Source organism: Drosophila sechellia, chromosome 2R (genome assembly GCF_004382195.2).
Source record: "Drosophila sechellia strain sech25 chromosome 2R, ASM438219v1, whole genome shotgun sequence".
Classification (NCBI taxonomy): domain Eukaryota; kingdom Metazoa; phylum Arthropoda; class Insecta; order Diptera; family Drosophilidae; genus Drosophila; species Drosophila sechellia.
The window spans coordinates 14,280,468-14,304,599 of NC_045950.1; the positions used below are offsets into that span (position 1 = coordinate 14,280,468).

General features: G+C 43.8%; 6 protein-coding genes and 1 pseudogene across 7 annotated transcripts; 4 read left to right on the top strand and 3 right to left on the bottom strand.

Moving 5' to 3' along the window:
* The first annotated feature begins 49 nt into the window (after positions 1-49).
* On the top strand, positions 50-1,087 carry LOC6609750. The gene has a single exon (XM_002034368.2). The coding sequence runs from the start codon at positions 190-192 to the stop codon at positions 988-990; it is 801 nt and encodes a 266-aa protein (XP_002034404.1). The 5' UTR covers positions 50-189; the 3' UTR covers positions 991-1,087.
* A 590-nt stretch (positions 1,088-1,677) lies between these two features.
* Positions 1,678-6,624, bottom strand: LOC6609751. 2 transcript variants are annotated; one of them, XM_032714374.1, is made up of 4 exons: positions 5,901-6,624; positions 3,970-4,923; positions 3,756-3,787; positions 3,224-3,477 (listed from the first exon to the last, which is right to left on the bottom strand). In XM_032714374.1, the coding sequence occupies exons 1-4, from the start codon at positions 6,260-6,262 to the stop codon at positions 3,323-3,325; spliced, it is 1,503 nt and encodes a 500-aa protein (XP_032570265.1). In that variant the 5' UTR covers positions 6,263-6,624; the 3' UTR covers positions 3,224-3,322. The 2 variants fall into 2 exon arrangements, with proteins under 2 accessions (XP_002034405.1, XP_032570265.1); XM_002034369.2 differs by lacking the exon at positions 3,756-3,787 and having other exon boundaries at positions 1,678-3,477; positions 5,901-6,620.
* Positions 6,625-7,146: 522 nt separating this feature from the next.
* Positions 7,147-8,940, top strand: LOC6609752 (E3 ubiquitin-protein ligase TRAIP). The gene is made up of 7 exons (XM_002034370.2): positions 7,147-7,262; positions 7,322-7,537; positions 7,596-7,949; positions 8,009-8,066; positions 8,122-8,241; positions 8,298-8,501; positions 8,561-8,940. The coding sequence occupies exons 1-7, from the start codon at positions 7,147-7,149 to the stop codon at positions 8,789-8,791; spliced, it is 1,299 nt and encodes a 432-aa protein (XP_002034406.1). The 3' UTR covers positions 8,792-8,940.
* LOC6609753 (armadillo repeat-containing protein 6 homolog) lies at positions 8,846-10,531 on the bottom strand. The gene is made up of 2 exons (XM_032714375.1): positions 10,289-10,531; positions 8,846-10,229 (listed from the first exon to the last, which is right to left on the bottom strand). The coding sequence occupies exons 1-2, from the start codon at positions 10,403-10,405 to the stop codon at positions 8,952-8,954; spliced, it is 1,395 nt and encodes a 464-aa protein (XP_032570266.1). The 5' UTR covers positions 10,406-10,531; the 3' UTR covers positions 8,846-8,951.
* Positions 10,532-10,801: 270 nt separating this feature from the next.
* LOC6609754 lies at positions 10,802-18,865 on the bottom strand. Its single transcript, XM_002034372.2, has 12 exons — positions 18,530-18,865; positions 17,853-17,960; positions 13,716-13,813; positions 13,374-13,664; positions 13,041-13,277; positions 12,856-12,984; positions 12,674-12,803; positions 12,493-12,615; positions 12,351-12,440; positions 12,073-12,196; positions 11,596-11,906; positions 10,802-11,370 (listed from the first exon to the last, which is right to left on the bottom strand). Exons 1-12 carry the CDS (start codon positions 18,863-18,865, stop codon positions 11,215-11,217), a joined length of 2,133 nt encoding a protein of 710 aa, XP_002034408.1. The 3' UTR covers positions 10,802-11,214.
* Positions 15,030-15,747, top strand: LOC6609755 (C-type lectin 37Da). The gene has a single exon (XM_032716141.1). It carries the CDS (start codon positions 15,054-15,056, stop codon positions 15,624-15,626), a length of 573 nt encoding a protein of 190 aa, XP_032572032.1. The 5' UTR covers positions 15,030-15,053; the 3' UTR covers positions 15,627-15,747.
* Positions 16,347-17,007, top strand: LOC116800557 (annotated as a pseudogene).
* Positions 18,866-24,132: the final 5,267 nt, after the last annotated feature.

The following is a 24,132-nucleotide window of genomic DNA, read 5'->3' on the forward strand; positions in this document are numbered from 1 at the left end:
TTTTCAAATCAAGATTCAAACTTATTAAAATAACAGTATTTCTAGTATTTTTTGTATTCTCCAAAGGCCATCTCTAATTAAGCAGGAAAGTTGAGTCGCTTTGTTTTCCGCTCATTGTTGTGAAATAGATTTGGAATAGAAGAATAGAGACACACATATTCAAAGCTCAGTATCCATAGGGACGTAGTTATGGAGAGTAATAGTAGTGAAATGGAAGGTACCGGCGGAGAAGTCACAGAAACTGCACCCACAAATGACTCATCACCTTCGCTGAACATTTTATGTGCAATTTGCAACGAGTTTTTCCGGGCCAACGACATAATTTTCTCAACCTCACGGTGCGGTCATGTATTCCACAAGGACTGCCTCATTCGATGGCTGAATAGATCTAGGACCTGCCCCCAATGCAGATGCACATGCGACCGACAACGCGTGCACCGATTGTACCTTAACTTCGCCGAGGGCCCGGAGTTCGATGACACCGAATTGCCCAAGGTGGCCATCGATTGGGTGCCCATTGATCTGGACAGAGACAGCTTACCGGATGCCCACCTGCCGCCCGAGGGAGCTGTGCAGTGTGGCACCAACGAGGACGGACTGCCCACGTATGTGGCCAGAGGATATTACCACGACGATCTCTTGCCTGCTCCTTATGTACCGGAAATGAAGGCTGCCTTCGGTTCGCACAGCTGTAGCGCCCGAACTCTGACCGATGATGTCGAGATCCTGGTGCTCAACGACTGTGACTACAAGTGGGTGCCCGGACAGCATGGAACTTTTCCGCGGGATGCCCTGAACACGGGCTATTCCGAGCTGGGTGAGGTCACCTACACGGGTCGCGGTCTTTACGAGGGTGTCTTGCGTCTGGGCAAGGTGCATCCTTCCCACAAGGTCATGTACATCCCGCATCGTGGTCAAGAGGTGAACGTAAACACCTACGAAGTCCTGGTGGTCACCCCACGTGACCAAGCCGATCAATGTTGCTCCTGATATCTTAAATCTCTTATGCCTTATTGTATGAATCAGTGTTATAAATATGTACGTCTTATTATATTTTTGAAATAAATTGGACTTATATTTTTATGTATTTGTCTAAAGTTCGCTTATCAGTAAGCCATGATTTGTCCCCAACTAGTTCTATCAAGCGAAAAATTGATAACTTTGTGTTGACTGCCAACAAATTATAAACAAATAAAAGTCCCCATATACATATAAATAAGTTAATCTGCTTTTTGCTGCCCCTAAGTATGCAACTCTTTATAAATGTTGGGAAAGTATAGATTTTTGTGACTAGAGGCGAGCTTAAAAATACTTTGATCAATGGGTAAGATAAACAGAAATCTGGATTTGTGGATTTTGTATCTAAAACGGACCAGTTGCCTTCAAAATGGAGAGATTGATAAAAATTGCGTTCTTAAAGCTTGTGAGGATTCGAAATTTACGAAACAAATTGTGAACTGGTGTTGATTTTCTCCTAGTTCTGTCGAGTGGTTTGCTCGCAGTTGTAAAATATACACAACAGAAAGTTACCCACAGAAAGTGGACTTGCAGAAGATGGAGGAGTCACCCACAAGGATTGGGAAAATGCATCCAGCCAATGAAGTGATGTACCGCACTGAGATTCTGCGGTGATTTCCTTCGCAGCGTTGAAAGCTTTCAAAAGAATTTGTTTTAATGTTTAATTAATGATAATGTAATTTTTTTGTTTTATTAAAAATGTGTTAGGCGCTATTTATATGCTGATTAGTGTTTTGAACCTACGCATGTTGCGAACATATTGATTATACCTAAACAAGGAGGATTAAGTATCTATATAAGACTACTCGTATAACTCTACAATTCATGTTTCCTTCTGCACTCCGGCTTGGCTTTTTTGTTCCAACAGAGGGCCTCACAAAATTTGCTTTAAAAATACGTAAGCTTGTATAATTCGTTTAATAAATCGGCTGAACCTGCACTATAACATGACATTTAATATATAAGTATATATTTAGCTAAAAATACAAATTTTTATATGTTCAACATGCTTTTAACATTTCACCAACAGGCGTTTTACTTTTCAATAGAAATAGGATTATTTGTGTTGTTTCATTGACTTTGTACTTAGTTTCTAAACAGTTTGTATATATAAATATAAAAATGAGTGTGTGTGACTGTATTTTGTGTGGGAGTGTTTATGTGGCGTAGTTGTGTGGGGACTACACAAGACATTCATATACATATATAATTGGTATTTACAAATTTAGTGGCTCCAATATTCTTTGAGCCTGGATTTGAGTTGGATCTGCTTTGTGATTGGTCTAAATTGCTTTGTATTGGTTTAACATCTGAGCTTAGTTGAAGACAAAATAATATGAAAACAGTCTACGTGGATATACACATCCATTAGGAAACATATACGACGGCGAAACAATGCGGGGGTGGAACAAATAACTTCTAAACGGACTTCAAAAACAATTTTAGTACATGTGGATGACTTCATAAAGTGTATAAACTTATTTCTGGGCCGACAAATAGTTCATGTACTGGGTGGTCTGCTGGGCATTCCGCACCAGCTCGCTTTCCTCCTTTCCGGTTGGTGGTTGCTCCTTATCCACCTGCCCCTTCCAGTTCTCCTCGTTCTGCGGCTGATAGATGTCTGGCTGGGAGCGGCGTGTGAAATGGCGATGGCGCTGATGCTGATGTGGATTTTGTGGCGATGTCTGTTGGCGACGATCAAACGAGCTAGACGCTTCACTGGCCAAACTGCTTTGGCTGCTGTAACGTGGGAATCGAGGACCACCGCCTGCATGTGTGGGGCTCTGATTGTACCTATAGCCGCCTGATTTATCCATTTGTGATTTTGGCGGCCTCGGCAGAGTGCGAGCCCTGGAGGAGCTGCGACTATTCGATTCCGGACCATTCGAGTTGTACGCACAGTTCTCGTCCTGGTAGCCACTGTTTATAGCATTGTTGGAGCGCCGCCAGGTATCGCTGTGTATCTTATGGTTGCCGCCCTGATGTTGCTGTTGCATCTGTTGTTGTTGTTGCTGCTGTTGTTGTTTCTGGAATCGCGGCGGTTTGTCGTAGGTGTTGCGGTTGTTGAATCGCCCACCTCGCTTATAGTTGTTTCCGCGCTCGTAGTTACTAATATAAGAGCGCTCACTGCGATCATCGCGATCCCTTTGATCCCAATTCGAGTTGACTATACTATTATAGTTGCCACCGCCAGTCATATTGCGTTCGATGCGCTCCTGCGAGTGCTTCCTCCTGTCGTGGATGCTGTACAGTCGCAGGTTGCCGCCTCCCTCGCTGCGCACACTGTGGTGGTCATCGTCGCAGCTCACGCTGAACCGCCGCTGTTGGTCGCGCGACCGTCCGTTGCTCTGGTCACCGTCGTGATGGCGGTTGAAGCGTGTCTTCCGCCAGCTAGGGAGCGGCTTGCTCTCGTCCCGATCCTCGCTGCTGGCCATGGATGGATACTGGTCGGAGCTGGCGCTGTTCAAAAATTTGTGGTTAATATTTTGTCGTTAAATAAATATCGGTAGAATGAAATGAAAATAAATTAAATATAAAAGTTCTTGTTTTTTAAACGATACTTTTGTATATATTAAATAAAATAAAGTTTTTTAAATTCCTTAATTAAACTTAAATGCTCGAAACTCAGCTCATATAAAATTTTCGATTGTTTCAAATCAAAATTAACGAAATGTAAACTAAGATTTAGGACATTTTTAAATTATACGTGTTAATTAAATATTTTATCCTTGACTTACTTAAAGGACTTGAATCAATCTTGGATATGTCTCTATAAATAAATTGCAATACTATAAATAAATTGTTATATGTTATATATGTATGTAAATTAATCATCATAGTAAAAGATTCCTATCAGTCATAGAACTTTTTCTAAACGTATGTATGTTAAGTTGCGATTGATTATGAGCTATAAATGGTATTACACTTATATAGTAAAAGTTTAGTACATACTCTATGCTGGCTGGCTGTTGGTGCTGCTGCTGTTGTGATTGATGTGACTTCAATGGACGCGGCACTTGGCGAGGTTGAAATCCGCGACGACGGTGGCCGAGTGAAGCAGGGTTGTTGACTGGATACGAGAGTCCAGACTCTGAGTATCTATCGTCGCCCTGATCCTCCTCACCGTAGCCAGTTTCACAAAAGGAATCCTCGCACACCTGCTCGCTCCACTTTTTTGCAGTCGGCCGCGGATCAAAGGTATCTTGATCCTGGCCGGACGTGTTGGCGCTGCTGCCGTTCTCTGACTGTTGATGCTGAAGCTGCTGTGAGCGGCCAGCTTCGGCGAGATCCTGGGGGCCGGAACCGTTATTGTTGACCCCATCCTCTTCGCCATCTTCCACCACTAAGAAGTTGGTGTACATTGCCTCCAGGTCGTGGCCGATATGCTTAAAGTGGCTGTAAAAGAGGTCCAGCACCATCAGTAGCATGGCCTTCACCTTAGCGGTCAGCGCGGGCTGCATGATCAAATGCCGGCGAACGTGGAAGAGCAGTAAATCAATCTCGACCTTGTGCCGCTTGCGCATGATCTCCCCATTCAGGGTGATCTGTGAAAGCACCAGGCGGGCAATCCGAGTGCCCAGCACCACAGACGTATCGTTGAGCTCGCGGGTAAGCAAGTCCAGCAGGGACTCACCCAAAATGGTAATAGGGGTATTATCCGCCAGCCTTACCCTGTGATAGTATTCACCCAGCAGCGTGATTGAGTTGTACAGTCGGTTCTTGTCGTGCAACCGATACGCGTCCGCGTTGAGGAAGTTTGTCTCCAGAATCTTGAGCATGGCGCTGCGCACCTTTGTCTCTTTCATGGCCAGTGCGTCGAAGTTTCGCGACGAGAAGAGCAGGGCGAACTTTAGCGCCGTATCACCATCGCTGAGCGCCTTGTCGTTTAGGTACTCCATTGACTCACTGAAAATTGCAAATACAATTAGTTTATTTACTTTTCCTTTATTAGTTTGTCTGTAATAATAATCAAGTCTACTGCTACTTTTTAATGTTAAAGTTTGCACTACAACTGTGTTTAACACCCCCGCTGATATAACGAAAAGCAGCATCGTTTGATAAGCCCAAGCTGCGAACTATTTGTTCAGCAATTAACTCGAGCATGAGCCTGTGCGAATCGGAGGGAAAAATGTTCACTTTGAAATGATTCGATGGCGCCGATGTCTCTCTGCCCGTCTTTATTTGTATGAAAAGTTGTAAATTTTCAAGACACGCTGACGTTCGAGCAACCTGGCCGCAAACAACGAACTCGTGCATGCACATACATATACACAAATAAAGTGCTTTTCAGATTTATAAATCGATTTTGCGACATTTAATAAAATTGAAATGTATGTACATATATGCCGAAGCTCGCAAATACTTTTTCGGACTTTAAAGTAATGAAGTAAGAATAAAGGTTACAAAGTTGTACTTTAAGAACCCAAACTCAGGGTGAAAGCGTAAAAACAAATTAACTTCTGAAGCTGATTAGTGATTCGGTTTCTGGTGGGCAAAATACACGAATGTTCGTCCCAAAATCGAGCATTTCATTCGTAGTATAACTTATAGAACCTGTGGTAACCTATGGGCGAACGCCACAAGCTCCCAAATTTAACCAATTACTCATGCTACTTGTTATGGGAAGTCATACATATTACAATGAGGATCGGTTTTCGCCAGGCAGATATGTACATGCATCAAGTCTTGTTATCACATGGTGTCTTTGATGGGCTTGGGAGCTCGCCTTGTTCATATGCTATCGCACCGCACTGTACCTACGCCGGGTATTTACATACATATGTACATATATGAGAAAAGAGGTGGCAAATAAACACACTACTTATGATATGATTAATCATCAATGGACGAACCAACCAAACGGTAGAGATCGGCACACATACCAAAGCATCGACTCGTCGCGCACTATGTTGCAGAAGTCCGTTTCGATGGTCTTGATCTTGGAGTTAAGCACGATGCCATCGTCCTGCAGATCAAGGTTTCTCATCAGGGCGATGATGTGGTCGTAGGCACAGCCACCTGTTTGAATTTGATAGGCGGCGGGGCCAGTGTTCAGGATGGTACAAACATCTCGAAGGCGCGCTCCCGTGCCCTCACCGCCGCCCCCGCCACCGACGCCACTGTGCGAACTGTGACCACTGTCCACCGCACTGTTGTTGTAGCTGTTGTTGCCGTAGGAGGTGGTGTTGCTGCTCCCACCAGCGCCACTGTTGCTGCTGCTGACCATGTTGTTGGCCATTTCCATTTCTCGCCGCGATCACTGCCGATTGTTGTTGTTATCGCACGGTTGTTTGTCTGTCCCTTCCACACACACTTCAGTGTCTGTTATATTAGTACGCGCCTTTGTTTGTGTGTGTAAGTCGTCGGTCCACCAAATCAGAATCAGCGTTGACAAAGGTGTCGAAATGCGCACGCCAAATGAAACACCTTTTCGCTCAGCTTCCGCTTTGGGTGCAGGTGCAGTTAACTCACTGGGACCCACGATCGATTGAAACGCCAATAACGAACGAAATTAAATGCACAAATCTATAACTATTCCTATTTATTATTGCTATTTGACGACTTTTAATAGAGGTGGAGAAACATCGATGGGTTGTGTTCTTTAAAACATCGATGGCATCTCCACCTCTAGATGGCACTGTCGCGGTATCGAAAGCGCACGGTGTGCTTTCGCAAATAGCGCCACAGTGCTCCCGCTGGTATCGATAACACCACCATTGGGCTAACGGACGGAGTAGCTGGATTTAAGCTAGATTGACAGAATAAAATATGAAATATAAATATCCACAGTATATCTTAAGAAGTAAAAGTATCCACACATACATTTCTTTCTAAGGTTCAAGATGCATTTCAGATTCAGTGGTTAAGTAAGCATATTTGTAAATATAATTTGAAGTTTCAAATTAAGCCAAGGTAACGTAATTAGTTTGTCGTGGAAATAGCTATCAGCTAACAGTGATTTTCTACAATCGATTCTTGACAAATACTGGTGTGGTGAATTCCGCTCATTGGAGCATGGTGAAATCTCCATCAGTCAGCTGTGTTTCATTGGGCGCGCAAACTGTGCGGCGTGCGTTTATTTGTTGTTCTTTTGTAATAACTATTTTTATGTAGTTTATTGTGCCAAAAATGTTGAACTTAAACTGCGTGATATGCGCCGAATTGTTTGGACAGGCCGACGAGGTTTTTGCCACAGTTTGTGGGCATATGTTCCACCACAACTGCCTAAATCAATGGCTCGATCGGTAAACAACTCATAAGGATATTTCTCTTTCCCGACAATAAAATCAAACATCTCTTGCAGATCAAAGACCTGTCCTCAGTGCCGGAATAAGTGCACTACCCGCAACATATTTAGGGTCTACTTCAATCTGGCCAACTTGGATGTGAGCCGCATCGATGTCGGTTCACTGCAGGAGCAGCTGGACAATGCAAAGTTGTCCATGAAAATGGTCGAAAAAGAGCGCAGCAAGGAAAAACAGCATATTCAGGATCTGAAGGAAACACAAAAGAAGTGCCTGTATGCTATTGTATACAAATTGCCTTAAGTACCAGACTGATGCATTTCTCATTTGCAGCAAAACCATAGCCGGTTTGGAGCAGAAGGTGCAAAAGAAGGATTTCCTCATCAGCAGCTATGTCGAGCAAATTGGCGTCCTCAAGAGTGATGCCCATGTCGTGGATGTGTTGCGAAAGGAAAACAAATCATTAAAATCACAGATCCAGGCTATGGAAGGCATATCGGCTATGCTGGCGGCTGGCTCGGCGGATGCCGACCGCTTGCTCAAGAACGAGTCTGATCCACATGTCCTAGCCAACTGGGTGTCCACTCTCAAGAGGGAGCTGCGACAATGCGATAGCAAAAAGACGGAGCTCAGGAATGTAGTGAAGGTCGTGCAAAATGATCTACGAAAGGAGATCGAACTAAAGCGGTATGCTCACAACATTCCAAACGTGGTTTTTATATATGATATGTGCTCATTCCTTGCAGCAAGTTGGAAGAGCGTGTTTCACACCTGGAGAGCGACCTTTACCAGGCGCAGGAGAAGGTATGATGGGCCTTCTTTAACACAATTTCGATTAAACATAATATTATCTTTTTAGCTACAAGCTTTTGAGAACAAGACCGCCCTCTTGGGGTCACCAAATGCCTCATGTGGTCTGAACAGCAACCTATTGGCCCTTAAGCAGGAGGAAAGGCGTGCCACTATTTCGCCTACAGTTGTAAGTAGTTACAGAAAAACGAAAATATCAGCTATTTATATTTTGCTGGCCTGCAGAAGGAGAATATTAAGCGCATCGAAGAATCCACCTCCCCATATCTCAACATTAAATCCAGCAGCGTCGGCTTGGCGCATCTTCTTAATACTAAGGGTAACATTGGGATGGCCAAGTCCAAAATATCGCCCATCAAGGGAGTCGGTGGCGGTGTGTCTATGACCAGCGGAACCATACGGAAAACCAGCAGTGATCTCAGTGAAAAGGTAAACAATAATTTAGGCGAATTCCATTTAACCATTTACAAATTGCGAATATTCCCCAGTATTCAATTTTCAAGAAGCCAAGACTGCTGCTGGGAAGTTCCGCGTTGGCGGTCACGACGGGCTCAAATTTTGTCTACAATGGATTGGGCGGTTCTGAGAAGGTTGACCCCCTTGCGCAGCGCGCCGAGGAAGAGGGTCTTTCCACAATCAGATCCTCGACCGTCCTTTCCCGGAATGTCAACCAGCGTCTTAAAGCCGGCTCGCTACGCAACTTTAACCTGGACAAATAAGTCCACAGCCATGTGATCATAAGAGACTGCCCCCAGTTGGGTATTAGCATGCGATTGGTATTGAGAATTGCTGATTTTGTTAGTTAGCCAATGCATGAATTAGGCACTAGTCATAAGTTAGCAGTAAATATATAAAAATACAAAAGGCATGTGCGATCGATTAGGCGGCAATTTTTTTCTCCGCCGTGCCCGTCCATTCCTCGCGCAAGTGGACACTACAACCGAGGTCACGCAACGCCGCCTTGATGTCCTGCTCCACACTGGGGTGCTCCTTCATTGCAATGTTTAGTAGATCCTCAACGCCGAAGGAGATCCAGGTTTCACACTGGTTCCGCGACCGCGACACCATATTGCGGATGGCCCACGCTCCATTTCGCTGGACTATCTTGTGCTTGGGATGGGCGCGAAGTGCCTCCACGATTACTTCGGCAATGCCGGTATCGAAAAAGGCGGCACTGTGTTCCTGCACTCTGAGTGTTAGAGTAGTCACGCAGGCCAAAGCGGCGGCAACGATGTTTTCATTGGACTGGTGCGTCTCTAGCAACTGCTTTATTATAGGAGCCACGCCCTGCTGAACTATGTGTGACTTTACTGAATCATGTCCAGCCAGGGCACGTAGCAACTTTAAGGCCTCTCTATTTAGACGCACTTCATCCAAATTCGAGCTCATGATCTCGAAGACGGACTTCAGTCCACCAGCCTCGTCGATAGCAGTACAGAGTTCCTGTCGCACAGCCAGTGTTCCAATGGTCAGCAGCAGATCAGCCAGAACATTGGGATCCTGATAGGCCGGCAAAAGTTCCACCAAGGGGATGAGCACCTCGCCTGCTATTTGGCGGGCGTGCTCGTGGGCGCAGCCAAACTCAACGCGAATGTCATCATCCAGCACTAGGAAGCGGAAGACGGCGGTCAGTTCACGCACAAGGCGATCCTTCCCTTCGCCTAAAAGGGGCTTCATGAGTTTGAGTGCGGCGGTATTCATGATATTCTGGCGGTTCATTTCGTGCATGATGCATGCCTTCTGCAGCCATTGAAGAGTCAGCAATGTGACTTCTTCACTCTCCACTTTGAGGGCCAGTAACTTAAGAACCACGGCCATGGCCTCGGCATCAAACAGATCCGGCTGCTTGTGGGTCAGGCTGTTGATCGCCTCGAGGGCCTTCTTTAAAACGGATTCGTTGGGTGAATCAGCGGAGAGCGTCTCCTCCAGCAGGGTGATCAGGGCATCGTGCGCTCCATTTTTGCCGGCCAGTACCCTATGGGCTAGAGACTTTTTGCACTCAGCATCCAAGGTGGCCAGCTGTTCCAGCAGGTCCGTTGTTTCCTCCAGTTTTTGGCCAATGTGCTCCTTGATCTTGTCCACCGTTTCGTTGATGACGGGTTGGCCGGTTTGCGGATTGACGGACAGGTCCTTGATAATGTTGGCCAGGTTGATGCCCTGCAAGCATGTCAATAAAGTGAATCTACTGGATAAATGACTATGTCGACATTACTTACCTGTGCCTCGAATTGCTTGATGGTCTCCTCTTTCGCCTCCGAGGGAGTCATCGAGAACTCCACAACGTTCTCCTTCACAACATCGTCGAAGGTGTCCTGCGATATAACCTTGGCCATGGCAGTGATTCGTCTAATTTTGGCTATGTCCTCAGCAGCTGCAGCTTTAACTTTTCAAATTTTACTTTGTTCTCTCTGTAACTTCCCACACACACACACTCGCCCACACGCAGGCACACTGTGGAACAGTTCGAATTTAGTGGCTGCGGTCACACTATCGCACTTCGCAGGGCGGTCATACTTCCAGCTGATTTACGTTCGATACATATCGTTCTACCGTTAAGTAAAACTCACCATCGAACACTCAAAGAAATTGTTGTGTTAATACTAACACCGTATTTGATAGAAAATAAATTATAACCTTATTCCTTATTTTATATACAAAGAAATGAAAGATGAGATTTTGGGTTTCTACATATATTTCCATCCCTGTGGTTTGAAAACGAATGGCAACAATGCATTTCTCGCATATTTTTTATTAACATAAGTCTGTATTTTGGCCGCATGCTTATGATTCACACTGTGTATTACATGTAAAAAGACGATTGACCATTGAAGCGTTTAAAGTTGTTGTACATGGTGCATCAGTTGCACTTACACTTTTCTTGCAAGGAAGTTATTTATTTATTATATTTTGTAGCGAATTTAAAATTAAGTCGAATTTTATGTTGTATATTGTATCTACACTTGATGCACCGTTTAACTTCAACTTATTGATAGAAAGGAGAGATACTTAGATATTTAGATAGATAGAGAGATTGAGAGAGCGGGACACTAATGCATGCACATCTAAAATGAAAAGCGCCTTGAATTTATGGCCAGGATAAACCTAATTTGGCCTAGTCGGAAAACTTGCAGTTGGTTGCAGCTCATTTCCGCTTTGGCAGCTTGTAGTCGGTTGGCGGATGCAGCTTCAGGTGGTCCAGGAACACGGGCTGCATGTCCGCCCGCCACGAGATCTCTTCGCGAGCCCTAACCGGTCCGTCCTTGCAGGTCAGCCAGTAGGTGCTCATTAGACCCTTACCCTGAAAATGAAACAGTTTACATGTCCACCCATTAAAAAAAGTTGTTTTAAAAGTATGCAAAAAACACTGGACTTAAAAGTTAAAAAGTTAAAAGGAACGGAAATACAAAGGGCTACCGGTACGTATGAGTACTATTTATGGTACAAACATTACTCATACGCAGTGTAAGCAACTTAAGTAGGGTCCTCAAGGTTTGTTTGAATGATATTGATCGATTGCAAATACCTTGACATCGATGAGGCCGCGGTGCTCGGTACGGAATCCGCCCACCTGTTGCAGCGACTCATGCATCTCCTCGGTGATATGTATCTTCTGTGCCTCGCCGGTGCTCTCCATTCGCGAGGCCGTGTTCACCGTGTCGCCGAAGAGGCAGTAGCGCGGCATTTTGGTGCCAACGATACCGGCGACAACCGGACCCGTGTGCACTCCGCATCGTATTTGAACAAACTCATCTCCTGCCCGGGGAATCCGGAACACCGACGAGGCGTCCAGCAAATCAAGGGCCATTGTTGCTATCTCGCTGATGTGCTTGTTCCCTGCAGAGGCAGCGGGTCGGAAAGTTCCATGGCATAAATTACGCGCATGGCCACAAATGAAATTTAAATTAGCGCAAATCTTTTTGGGGCAGTCAAGCAGCGGGATGTTGCCGGCGGGAGGGGGTTAAATGACTGAATGACTGACAGCTGAATTTGCATAAATTACCGTTCTTCACCGGCAGTCCCGATGCCACCATATATGAGTCCCCAATCGTCTCAACCTTATAGACATCGTAGCACTCGATACGCTCGTCGAACACCCGATAAATTGAATTCAAGAAGGTCACCACCTGAAAGTGTGAGATGCATCTCTCATTAGAAAATGTCAAAGGAATATAAATTATGCCTAAATACAAACAAACATTAATGTTAGTTATAAGATATGTTTAAACCAAAGTTGATTGGCAAAATGATATGATGATTAAAGTGATAGTGGTACTTTACCTCCAGTGGAGTGCAATCCGCAGCTATTTCGGTGAAACCCACGATGTCACTAAAGTAAATGGTGACGGCCTCGTAGAGCTCGGCGGGCACCTGTCAGGAAGTCAATTAGACCTGGTTTATTCCCACCCACAGCTGGACTCACCTGCTGGGTCTGTTTCAATTGCATGGCCACACTTGGTGGTAGCATTTGGAAAAGCAGCGAGTCGCTTTTTCGCTTCTCCCGCTTCAGCTCCTTGGCCTTCTGGGACAGATTAAGTGCATAAAGCTATGGGATGAAGTGGGATGAGTACGAGATAGCCAGTTGGCAGGGGTAAGGTAGAAACCTGTATCGTGGCAGCGGCATTCTTAACCAGCACGATGATGACCGGCGACACTAGGAGCACCACCACCAGAATCGCAATTCCAATTGCTTCTTTGCGGTCAGCCTCTACCAGTGTCTTGTCCACGTATTCCCTTAAAAATAAGAAGGTACTTAGGAATATAATATAGTCTACAATTGCCATACTTAATCAGACGTCGCAGGGCCTTTTGAAGAATTCTCAGATCATCAGTATAGTTGTTCATCAGCTCATAGTACTCAATGGCACTGCGTTCATTTGACACATTCGGATTATTCTTCAGCAGAGTGGTGCCCCTGTGAAAGAACTTCATAGAGGAATCGATTTGACCAAATTACACCAGCCTACACACATTTGTTTGGCGCGATGGAACTTCTTGGTGCTGGTGATGTTGGTGTACATGTTCTTAAGCATGGGTGCGTAGTTTAAAGTGGAGTTGATCATCTCACGGGCCATGAATTCGTAACGCACATAAGATACGAAGTTCTCAGCTGTCAAGGATCCTCGCCCATAGTACCTAATGCCAAAGGAAGTGGCGATATTCTGGCATTCAATGCTCTTGAGGAGGTTCTTGAACCCAACTAGGTATCTGCCAGATTTTAAATATGACAACAAATGTGTAAGAACTTACTAGCTAGTATTTAAAGGTGTTTTATTAAAGAATTTATATATAAACTATACTCACCGCCAGACGCCGCTATTATCTGTTTCCTTGATCTGCTCATTCAGATGATGGAGCAATCCACGATTAATGGATGTGTACCAGTTCATCACCTCGGTGATGGAGCTCTCCTCCGGTTCCAAACGCACCCGATCTCTGAATTCGTTTAGTCGGCTCTGGAACTCGTACCGATTCAGCATCATCTCCCGATCATCTTCATCCTCGTCCGGTGCTGTGGGAACACTGATTTCACTCCAAGTGGTCATGTTGTTCAGGGCGTGGTCCGTATTCGCAAATCTCAAAGTGAGGTTGGCTCTGTTTTTAAAGAGTAAGGATTATTGAATCCTGAATTGTTAAAAGACCTACCGCTGCTTGCTGCCGTTGGTGAAGATGTAGAAGGCTACTTCGGAGCGTTCCAATTGCAGGCGAGTGACCACTTTTCCCAAGTCAGTGGCGATGGTTACCTGAAATCAAAATTAGCCATTACTTACACCCTTGAAGAGTGTGCTAATTCCGTGGAACTGTCTAGTAAACCCTTTAAAAGAAATACAAATAAGCAGGCTTATATACCACACCACCTCAGCCATAATTTGGAGAATAACATTTCTTAGGGGATTCTTCGTACTATCCCCATCTAGTCATGCCATTTACGACATCTCGGTTGGATTGATAAGGAAGTGATAACATCAACCAGGCATATTCTCTATGTTCTAAGAATCCATATCAAATAGCTGACTTATCGCTGCCCGCCAGCTGGTTGGCCATATAAAAGAGTTCCATGGGCCGACTGTTGATCAGTTACTCAAGATGTAGTCTACCAAGTTAGTTTGCTTTGCTCTGGCCAGTTTGGCCTTGGGTCAATATTACCTGGTTGGTAATAAGGCCTCCGCGAGGCCCCACTGCAAATCTTCAAGACCCAGCTTTGCCTTAACACTACTGCTTTCTTCGAGGCCAAGGTGCCCGCTTAGGTCAATTGAAGGGTCTTCTCCTAATTGGCCATGGTTGTTTGTTTTCCTATATGATCAATCGTTTTTATATGAAAACAAAAATTTATGGTTTAAAATAAAAATTTCAAAATTTGCAAATTAAGCTTTAGATAATCTCTAGTCAATATTTCATCTAACAGTAAATGTTTATTGCCATTTTAAGTACACTAGCACGAAGCAAGTTTATAATATGCGCTATTAAGTTGCATAAAATAAAATAAAGTTATAAATTAAATCAATGCACTTAAAGGCCATGTTGAAACTTCACCTTTTTTTTAGGCTTTTCGACATGTTAGCTTAGGTGATTACATTGTAAATGAATATTTTAAAAAGAGATTAAAAAGTGTTAAATGATATGTTATCTGCCCTCTGTTATTATTATTAGTTCTATTGCAAATCTTTGAAGTTCTATAAGTTCAAATGACTTTAAGAAAAACGGACAAACAAATGAGTCAGAAACCATTTGACAGATTTTATAATCATTTGCCAACTATAAGGGGAATCCCTTTATTTTGAACAAGGGAATTCTCCAAAAGAATATAAGTATCCCCTGTAGTCAAGCGATTGTGAGTTTTTACTACTACGATTGATAAGAAAATGATAACTTCAGCCACGCGAATAGTTTACGAGTCCTTATCAAAAATATACCTTATCGCTGCCCCAGCTGGTTAGCCATATAAAAGGGTACGAGTGGCCAGCCGTGGGTCAGTTACCCAAGATGTCGTCGACCAAGTTAGTTTGCATCGCACTGGTCAGCCTGGTTTTTGGCCAAGCTTATTTAGTGGCCAGCGAGGAAACCATTGCCGTTTGTCCCACCAACTTCACCCAGGTGGCGGATAAGTGTCTCCTGGTGGATGGTAGTTGGAGGAACTTCTACGAGGCGGATCGTCATTGTCGATCCCTTAACGCCGAACTTTTGAGCATAAGCAATCCAACGGAGTTCAATGTCATCAACGAATGGCTGCCGATCATTGCACCCTACCAGCCGGAGTTCTGGACTTCCGGAAACAAGCTGGGCGGAACTTCCGATTACTACTGGCAGAGCACTGGGAGGAAGGCAATCTACCTTCCCTGGCAGGCTGGTCAACCCACTCCCACCACCGGTGATTGCCTCATACTGTTGGCCAACGTCACCATGACTGCCGAAGGGACCACATTGAGCGAGCATCGCTTGTCCGTGAGGAACTGCACCAAATGGGTACCCCACGTCTGCGAGGCCCCACTGCAAATCTTCAAGACCCAGCTTTGCCTTAACACTACTGCTTTCTTCGAGGCCAAGGTGCCCGCTTAGGTCAATTGAAGGGTCTTCTCCTAATTGGCCAAGGTTGTTTGTTTTCCTATATGATCAATCGTTTTTATATGAATACAAACATTTATGGTTTAAAATAAAAATTAAAAAATTTGCAAATTAAGCTTTAGACAGTCTCTAGTCAATATATTTATCTAAAAGTAAATGTTTAATGCCATTTTAAGCACACTAGCACGAAACAAGCTTATAATATGCACTATTAAGTTGCATAAAATAAAATTAAGTTTTAAATTAAATCGTCATGTTAGCTTAGGTGATTACATTGTATAAAAATATTTTAAAAAGAGATTAAAAAGTGTTAAATGATATGTTATCTGTCCTTTGTTTGTTTACGTCAAAACATTAGATTATTAGTTTTATTGCAAACCTTTGAATAAACAAATGAGCTTATTCTATAAGTTCAAATGACTTTTTAGAAAAACGGACAAACAAATGAGTCAGAAAGCATTTGACAGATTTTATAATCATTTGCCAGCTATATTTTGAACAAGGGAATTCTCAAAAAAAAATTAAATTATCCCCTGTAGTCAAGCGATTGTGAGTTTTTACTACTACGACACCTTAGTTGGATTGATAAGAAAATGATAACTTCAGCCACGCGAATACATTACGAGTCCTTATCAAAAATCAAACTTATCGCTGCCCCAGCTGGTTAGCCATATAAAAGAGTTCGAGTGGCCAGCCGAGGGTCAGTTACCTAAGATGTTGTCGACCAAGTTAGTTTTCATCGTACTGGTTTTTGGCCAAGTTTATTTGGTGGCCAGCGAGGATACCATTGCCGTTTGTCCCACCAACCCAGGTGGCGGACAAGTGTCTGCTGGTGGATGGTAGTTGGAAGAACTTCTATGAGTCGGATCGCCATTGTCGATCCCTTAACGCCGGACTTTTGAGCATAAGCAATCCAACGGAGTTCAATATCATCAACGAATGGCTGCCGATCATTGCACCCTACCAGCCGGAGTTCTGGACATCCGGAAATAAGCTGGGCGGAACTTCCGATTACTACTGGCAGAGCACTGGACAGAAGGCTCTCTACCTTCCCTGGAGTGCTGGTCAACCCACTGCCACCGCCGGTGATTGTCTTACACTGATGGCCAACGTCACCATGACTCCCGAAGAAGCCATATTGAGTGTGCACCGCCTCACGGTGAAGCCCTGCACCCAATGGGCACGCCACACCTGCCAGGCTCCGTTGCAAATCTTCAAGACCCAGCTTTGTCTCAATACCACAGCTTTCTTCGAGGCGAAGATACCCCTTTAAGTCAATTTAGGAGGCGATAATTGTTCGCCTTTAATAATTCAATAATTATAAATTGCCATAACTAAAAACTACGTTTTAAATAAACTTGAGCAACTTTTGAAATGTGTTGGAGTATTTGGAAATAATCCAATTTAAATAATTGCGTAATGGTCTGTGGACGAAAATAAATATCTAAGAAATCCCGTAAGTTACCTTATCATAAAATAATGAATTAAGCTGGTAAAGATAGTGAGTTTTAAGTAATTTTATCTTTGTTAAGTGGCTTAAATGTAGAATCAGAGAACTTTCCTTATCTGAGTATTGAAATGTTCTGTTTTTTTTTTTGATTTGTTTATTGTGTGTTTTGCATTCTAAGTACGAGACCCCATTCAAAGACCACCTCCATAGACCACCCACATTCTCCTCCTCATTTTCCTTCCCATTTTCCGCACTCCTTCGCTTTGCATTCCCCATCCTGCATTGGCGACTGTCGCTGCATAGCTGGCATTACGTCCTTATCAATTCACTTTGGCCTCCACCGCCTCATCCCCTTTGGGTCATATATGTAAGTACGTTCAATACTTTCCGTTCTCTCTTCCATATTTCTTCGCATTTGCATTATGGATAGATGAAGTGGGCGATGGGGCAGAGTGGGCGGAAGGACTTAGTTAAGTGCCTGGCCACGAGCTCGTGCTCCGGAACCCTTCACAAGGACTCCCATGGCACTTACCTGAGCAAACAAACCATTTCAAGGTTTCCCTCGATGGTCAAGTGAACATTGAACAAGCTGGACATGGGTTCCCCCTATCATCTACATACTTGAATCTTTGATTGAATCGCTGTAATAAATTATAATTACGCCTCAAAGACACAATTTCCGGGTCGCCTTCCCTTTTGTTTGCTTCTTTTCATCGACGCAGCCACTCGGCCAATGGAATCGAACCAACCTGACCCAACCACCTGCTCACCTGTGTCTCGATGTCGGCCACAGCGGAACGGTATTCCAGGATCTCTTGCAGTGTCACCGATGTTTGCACAATCAATGCCAGTATTGGTATAAATGGTAGTATTATCATCTGGAAATGGATTCGCATGTGAATGAGTAAATTTTCGCTTACAGTGGGCTTGAAAGTTTAAGATTTGGTATCTTTGAAAGTGGGTTTTAAGTAGACAATGCAAATAATTATGTAATACCCTGTATGTAAGCATAAGTTAAGTTAACTAAAAATGCAAAAGGTGTGTTTTATGGGTTGTTAACTTATTGGAAGGAGTTAAGTAAGGAGTTTGATATAATTGTTTTGGCACCCTTGACCCACTGTGCCATATATTTTCATTTGCCATCAATATGTGCTCGAGGGAGAATGAGTCCGGACCAATCTCGGCTTTATCTGGAACTGATACCGAGCGGTAGTGGCAATGCCAATGGAATGGCACAGTGGGTAAAGGCGGCAAAAGAGGCGTGATTAGTCTTTATCGTGGCCCGCTAATCGCGACATTCATTAGACGCACTCTGTGGCTTCCCAGGCACGTGACTCTGACCAGTCGTCCTAATTAAGATGCATACGCTGGCGCTAATTTATGCTGCTCCGGATAAGTTGGTCCCTGGGCACCTGTAGTGGCGCCCAGGGCCGGCGGATAAACTCACCTGCATCAGCTGCAGGCGCCGACCCGTTTTTATGGCCGGATTACGGGCGGCGGCATTGCAACATCTTCCACTGCCCCCATTTGATATATCCTCGGAACTAATCGAGCGCACAGAAATTTTATCGAGCTGCAGATTGTGATGTGTGGGCACCAGGAGCAGGCCACCCTCCCCCGATGGATTCACATCGTCGGTTGCCGTTCGCGCTTCCATCGGACGGTTCGATTGGCAAGTGCTAATGTCGATCTTAACGCTGGGGGTCGGCATCCTGCTGCCGCCCGCTGGGCAAGGGCTAGGGTCAGGGTTCTCGCCGGACTTGTGCGCTTTTCCATTTAGCATATTGCTGATTGTTCAGGCGAGGATGTGTAGTGCCAGTGCCTCATAAACCCGATTGCTGCACTGAGAGAAAATGTCGGACATAAGGTCATTTTCTATGTTGCAGAAACTCCTTGCTTGATCATATTTTAAATTATGACTATTTACAAATTCAGCGACAACTTAAATTATCTACAAAAGTATTTCAAACCAAGAAAAAACTGTAAGAAAGTATTTATGTCTGTATTGAATGACCCTCTGAACTAGAAGAAGATGTGGGTAGGCTTTTTTTTCCCAGTGCACTCGAAGAGCAAATGTCACTGGGACTGTACATAATTGTTGCGTGTTCAATTTGTATCTGATAGTTTCACTCCGGCGACTCTTGTTGAGTTTCAATGGGGCCGTAATGAGCAGGACTCGTAAAATAATTGCAAAGAATGGCATATAAGTACATATGGGTGGCCGGACCACGCCCCCGCCCCGTTGCCGCCCATTCGCTGGCCGCCAAACAAATGTCCGGACGTCGGGACGTCAGGACGTCAGGACGGGACGGAGGACGACAAATTTGATGGATGAGCAGCCAAGCAACCAAGCGTTGCGGACCGAAGCGTCAACGGTGGCAGTTTAGCTAAGGGGTTGGGGCTTTGAGTTTAATTGAAAGCACATTTGATTGCTGCTCCCCGGGCGGAACAAGGGTTTTCGTCCAGTGTAGCGCCAAAGTAAACAATTTGCGCGATGGCCTGAGTTTTTGTATCTATGTGGACACACATCCTTTGTCCTTTGTTGTTTCTGTTGTCGCAAGGTCCGATGGTTGGTTGACTTTCCACACTTATCATGAGCACATTTATTGATTAAAGTTTTAATTGCCTACACACTCGGAAATAATTAAAAAAAAAATAAAAACAAACTCAAAAGATATGTGAATGAAATGCTATTATATTCCACATCTGTAACGTATTGTGCTATTTCCGGCAGATTCCCAATAAATCACCCAGCACGTACATAAAAAGTTTCTTTAATTTTTATTGCACAACGCCGCGCATTAAGTTCACACACAACAATGAAAAAAATTCAATTATCTATTAGCGACAAGTAGGAGGAATGTGTCGTTAAGTCCCGCAATGTGAGTTTTCCGTACGTGGGAGTTTTCTCCGTATTTGCCGTATTTTCCTTTCGGTTTTCGCGATTGAATGCGAGGAGCGCCCACAGCCAACTGAGCTTAAACCTGTTGAGTTTCGACTGTTTATAGCGAGGGTCCTGTGGGAACAGGACCCACCCACAAATACACCCACTGCCCCCCAGGACTGCGCACACGGGACTCTGTTATCACGATGTAAACTTTTATGAACTGTAATCTCTTGCACGCAGAATTTATGGAGTTTATTGCTTTGCTACATATTTGTGTGTTGTTTCATTTTTGGCTGTGCCAAGACATTTTTTATGGCTTCATAATAGCAGTAAGTTATTTCAGTTTAAGCTCGTCTTCATTTTACATCCTAACATCTCTGAAAATTAGTTTCTTTTGATTTTATGACCTGTTTAAACATAAGATCAGCTTTCAGTTCCATACAATGTACACCATCAATTAGTCAGGATTAATATGACTATCATATCTACTACTCAATAAATGATTTCAAAATATCCTTTTAACGGTCTTGTATTATCTACATTTTTATTTACAAGGAAGCCCTACACTTAAATTTTTACATAAAGTTACATAGCCCTTAGCCAAGACGCAAACCCTTTGTAAATTTGAAGTATAATAAATAATTATGAAGGCTTATAATTCAAAATAATTAATAAGGATAATGCAAGATAAGTCTATATACAAAGCATGTAAGTTACATAAAGTACAAAATTATGAATCTTGTTTTCTTTGGCTTATCATAACAAAAAAATATACAACTAATGCAATGTTTCAAAGACATCAAATGAAATGTTATTCATAAAATACAAAAATGAAAGGATGAAGTTGTTGAAATAGTTGCTTATCTAAAATAAGTTTTATATAAGATTTAAGTTAGCACACCTTTACACTTTTTTAGTCGATTACACCCCATTTCATTCGTATTAATATTTCTTTGACAGGTCGTTAATAGCTCAGAATTCCCGAGATCGGCCAGGCTTTATTTAGATATCGAGCAGCATAAATCGTACTTTGGCAACTCTGAGCGTTCCCATTGACCCGCCTCTTCGTACCGCGGCCATGAGATCATCCAGCCGAATCGGCATAATGCCCGCCTCGAGCTAGCGACTTTCCAAACGAAAAAGAAACAGCCGGGCATTTGCATAACTAGCTGTAAAATTGTTGGAAATTAACAGCGCAGGCGCGAGCGATTGGCTGGAATCGAGGTTCCGAATCGGAATCCGCAAAAGCCGGCGTTCCGAACCGAAGAGCAAACCAGTTCTAGGCGCTGGAGAATAAAAACAAAACCGAAAATGAGGAGGCACTGCTGTTGGTCGCCACCAATGGACCACCTTGACGATCCCCCTTCCGCAGTCCACAACGCATCATCTTCACAATTCCGGCTCCATTACCATCGCCATATCTCCTCCCGGGGAACACAATTGGATCGGGTAACTTTGAACTGGTCGGGTGTCGTCCGCCATGGTGTCCAAATTGATGTTTCAATAAAGCCAATAAATTTATGACTAACGAACCAAGTAAACATTCTCCCATGCCGATTGCCCGTTCCCATTCCGGTTGACAAAGTCGCCGAGGAGCTGGGGATCTGTGGCCTCAAAGATTTCTTTGGCGATTCGGGCACCGAATCCGGCACCGAAGAGATGGAGATGGTCGAGGTGTAACGGTGACAACGAGTAGGTGTCGCCATTGGTGCCACTATGAATTAATTTGGACAATTTATGAGCCAATCCCGTCGTCCGACAACTGGCTAGGAATGTGTTTAGGGGGCCATCACGGTGGTCGCTTGTCGTTTCGTAAATTGAATTATAATTTGATACCCAACTCCCCGACTCCCCAACTCCGTAGCTAGCCATCTGGTTGTTCCGATCGCCGAGGCATATATTACCGATTGATCGGGCCACATAAATCTGACACTAGCGACACAATTAGCACGGCCTTTTCAGTCCCCCGTGACTCTGGCTGTGACTGCGACTGCGACTGTGATCGTGGATGCAGCCACCCAAAAGGGACAGCCGCCACAGCAAAATGTACATAAATAGTTCGCATTGCTATTGCCCCAGCTGCGAGATAATGTGTAGAGTGCAGAAAGGATATGATCGGTTCGAGTCGCAGAGGAAATACTCTAATTTAAATATTTAATAATATTTTAATTTAATAATATCTTAATCAAAACCCAACAACTCAATGGGGAAAATTATATCTATTATATATCTTTTGAAGAAATATTCATGGACAAAAGTATTCTTATAAGGTGCAAGAAGTTTCTTTAAACTCTGCTCGAATTAGGGATACCCTCTGTTAAAGCATCAAGCAACAGCCAAAAAGCGGTGGTCAGAAACGGATCTGTTCGCATGCCGTCGCCTGGGCCGTGGCCCCTGAAAATGTCTCATTTAAATAACTCCCCTCCCTCCCCTCTACCAGGCACAGCTACCGCTTCCCCCCCCCGGGCGCACAGGCATGCGCCTCTGGGCAGCCAGCGAAGATGTGGGGAATCAAGCAGCGCATTGCGACGTCAACTTAAGTGGCCAACGGAGGTAGAAAAACAATAACAACATTGAACACAGCGTGGCGTTCAGTGCTGCCAATTTGGTTATGGAGTTGGCAAATTTAAAAAAAATTCTTATAATACAATAATATAATAAATAAATAAATAATACAATAATAATAAATACTGCTTTAAATATGGAAATACCAGTTTTGAACCTTTAGAAGAAACTCTACACATCATAAAAACCAAGTTAATATTAATTTAAGACTCGCTTCTTATAGAAACTACTTTCGATCGTTGTCCTCAAATAGTTGGCATCACTATCAGCGATTTTTATGCGCATCCTTGGCTCTTTGAGTGTCGAGTATGCAAATCTTGCTATCCATTTCCATTCCTTGGTTCCCATTGCACCCTGCTCCTCATCGCGGAGCTTTTGTTCTTTTCATTTTTATTTACTAAACTTGCTGCTGCAGTCGCTGATCGATTTTGTTCATGTCACTTGCGGTCTGCTGTTGGTTTTGGCTGAACTTTCAATTGTTCTCGGATCGATAAAGTGGTACATGTGTAGGGCCAGACACCCTCGTGTATATGCACATATGTGTCTAGATATATGTATGTATATATATTTATAAAGTCTGAGCCTTGTTCAGTTGACAAATTCTCGTTGAGCCGATTCGTGTCTGCGTCGAGATTTTTAATTAATTCAAATGCAATTCGAACTCCATGGCGAGTGATGTTGGGCTGATTGAAGCTGAAGGCCAGCACGTGAGTGGAGCCACTGTTACTTTTTACCCACCTCCCCACTTTTTTTCAGGCAGATGCACTGCGTCATTGGTGCACAGAAAGAATAGGAGTTTATGATTTAATAAACAGAAATAAATTTAAACTAGTATTATCACTCCATTTACATTCAAATATGAAGATATCTGTGTTAAATGCTTTAGCAGTCTTCTTCACATAAAACCTTAAATTTTCTTAGACAAATGTAATTATTTTAAGTTACAAATATTATAATTTCTCTCAGTGTACTCCACACAAGCAGGCAGACAAAGCTGCAGACGGACGTTCATTCAGTAAACGTAAACGTTTGTGATTTGCAACGATTGTGCAGTACATAAATCAGTCATGGATTTATTGCAAGAAATGAAATTCGCCGGCTGCTCCTCAACAGCTTCGTCTTGGCTCGTCTTCGCCATCTTCATCTTCGTCTGCAGTCTTCGCTCTGCGATCTTCAGTCTTCAGCGTCGAGTCTTCAGTCTTCAGTCTCTCGATTGGTGAACGTTTGCAGCGGTCGTGAGTGGCGCTGCGTGTGGGTCGCATAAATTTCACGCTTTGCGCAGGCGCTGCCACAAATCGATGTTCTCTTTTGTTGTGCTACCCTTTACCGCCCCCCCCCCCCCCCCCCCCCCCCCCCCCCCCTCTGTACCGCCACACCCCGCGGGCCAACGAGCACTTCTCGAGCGCGGTTTTATGAGTCACGGCGCGGTCTATGCTCGTGCTTTTATTAGTGGTGCCAATTTATTGGTGTCCCAAACCAACTCGTATATTTAAAACGCTAAAAATAGCATGGCAATATATAGTAATAAAACCATAAGCATTAAAGTGGCCCCAGTATAATATGTTTATGTTCAACTAATCAAAAAAAAAACTACAATA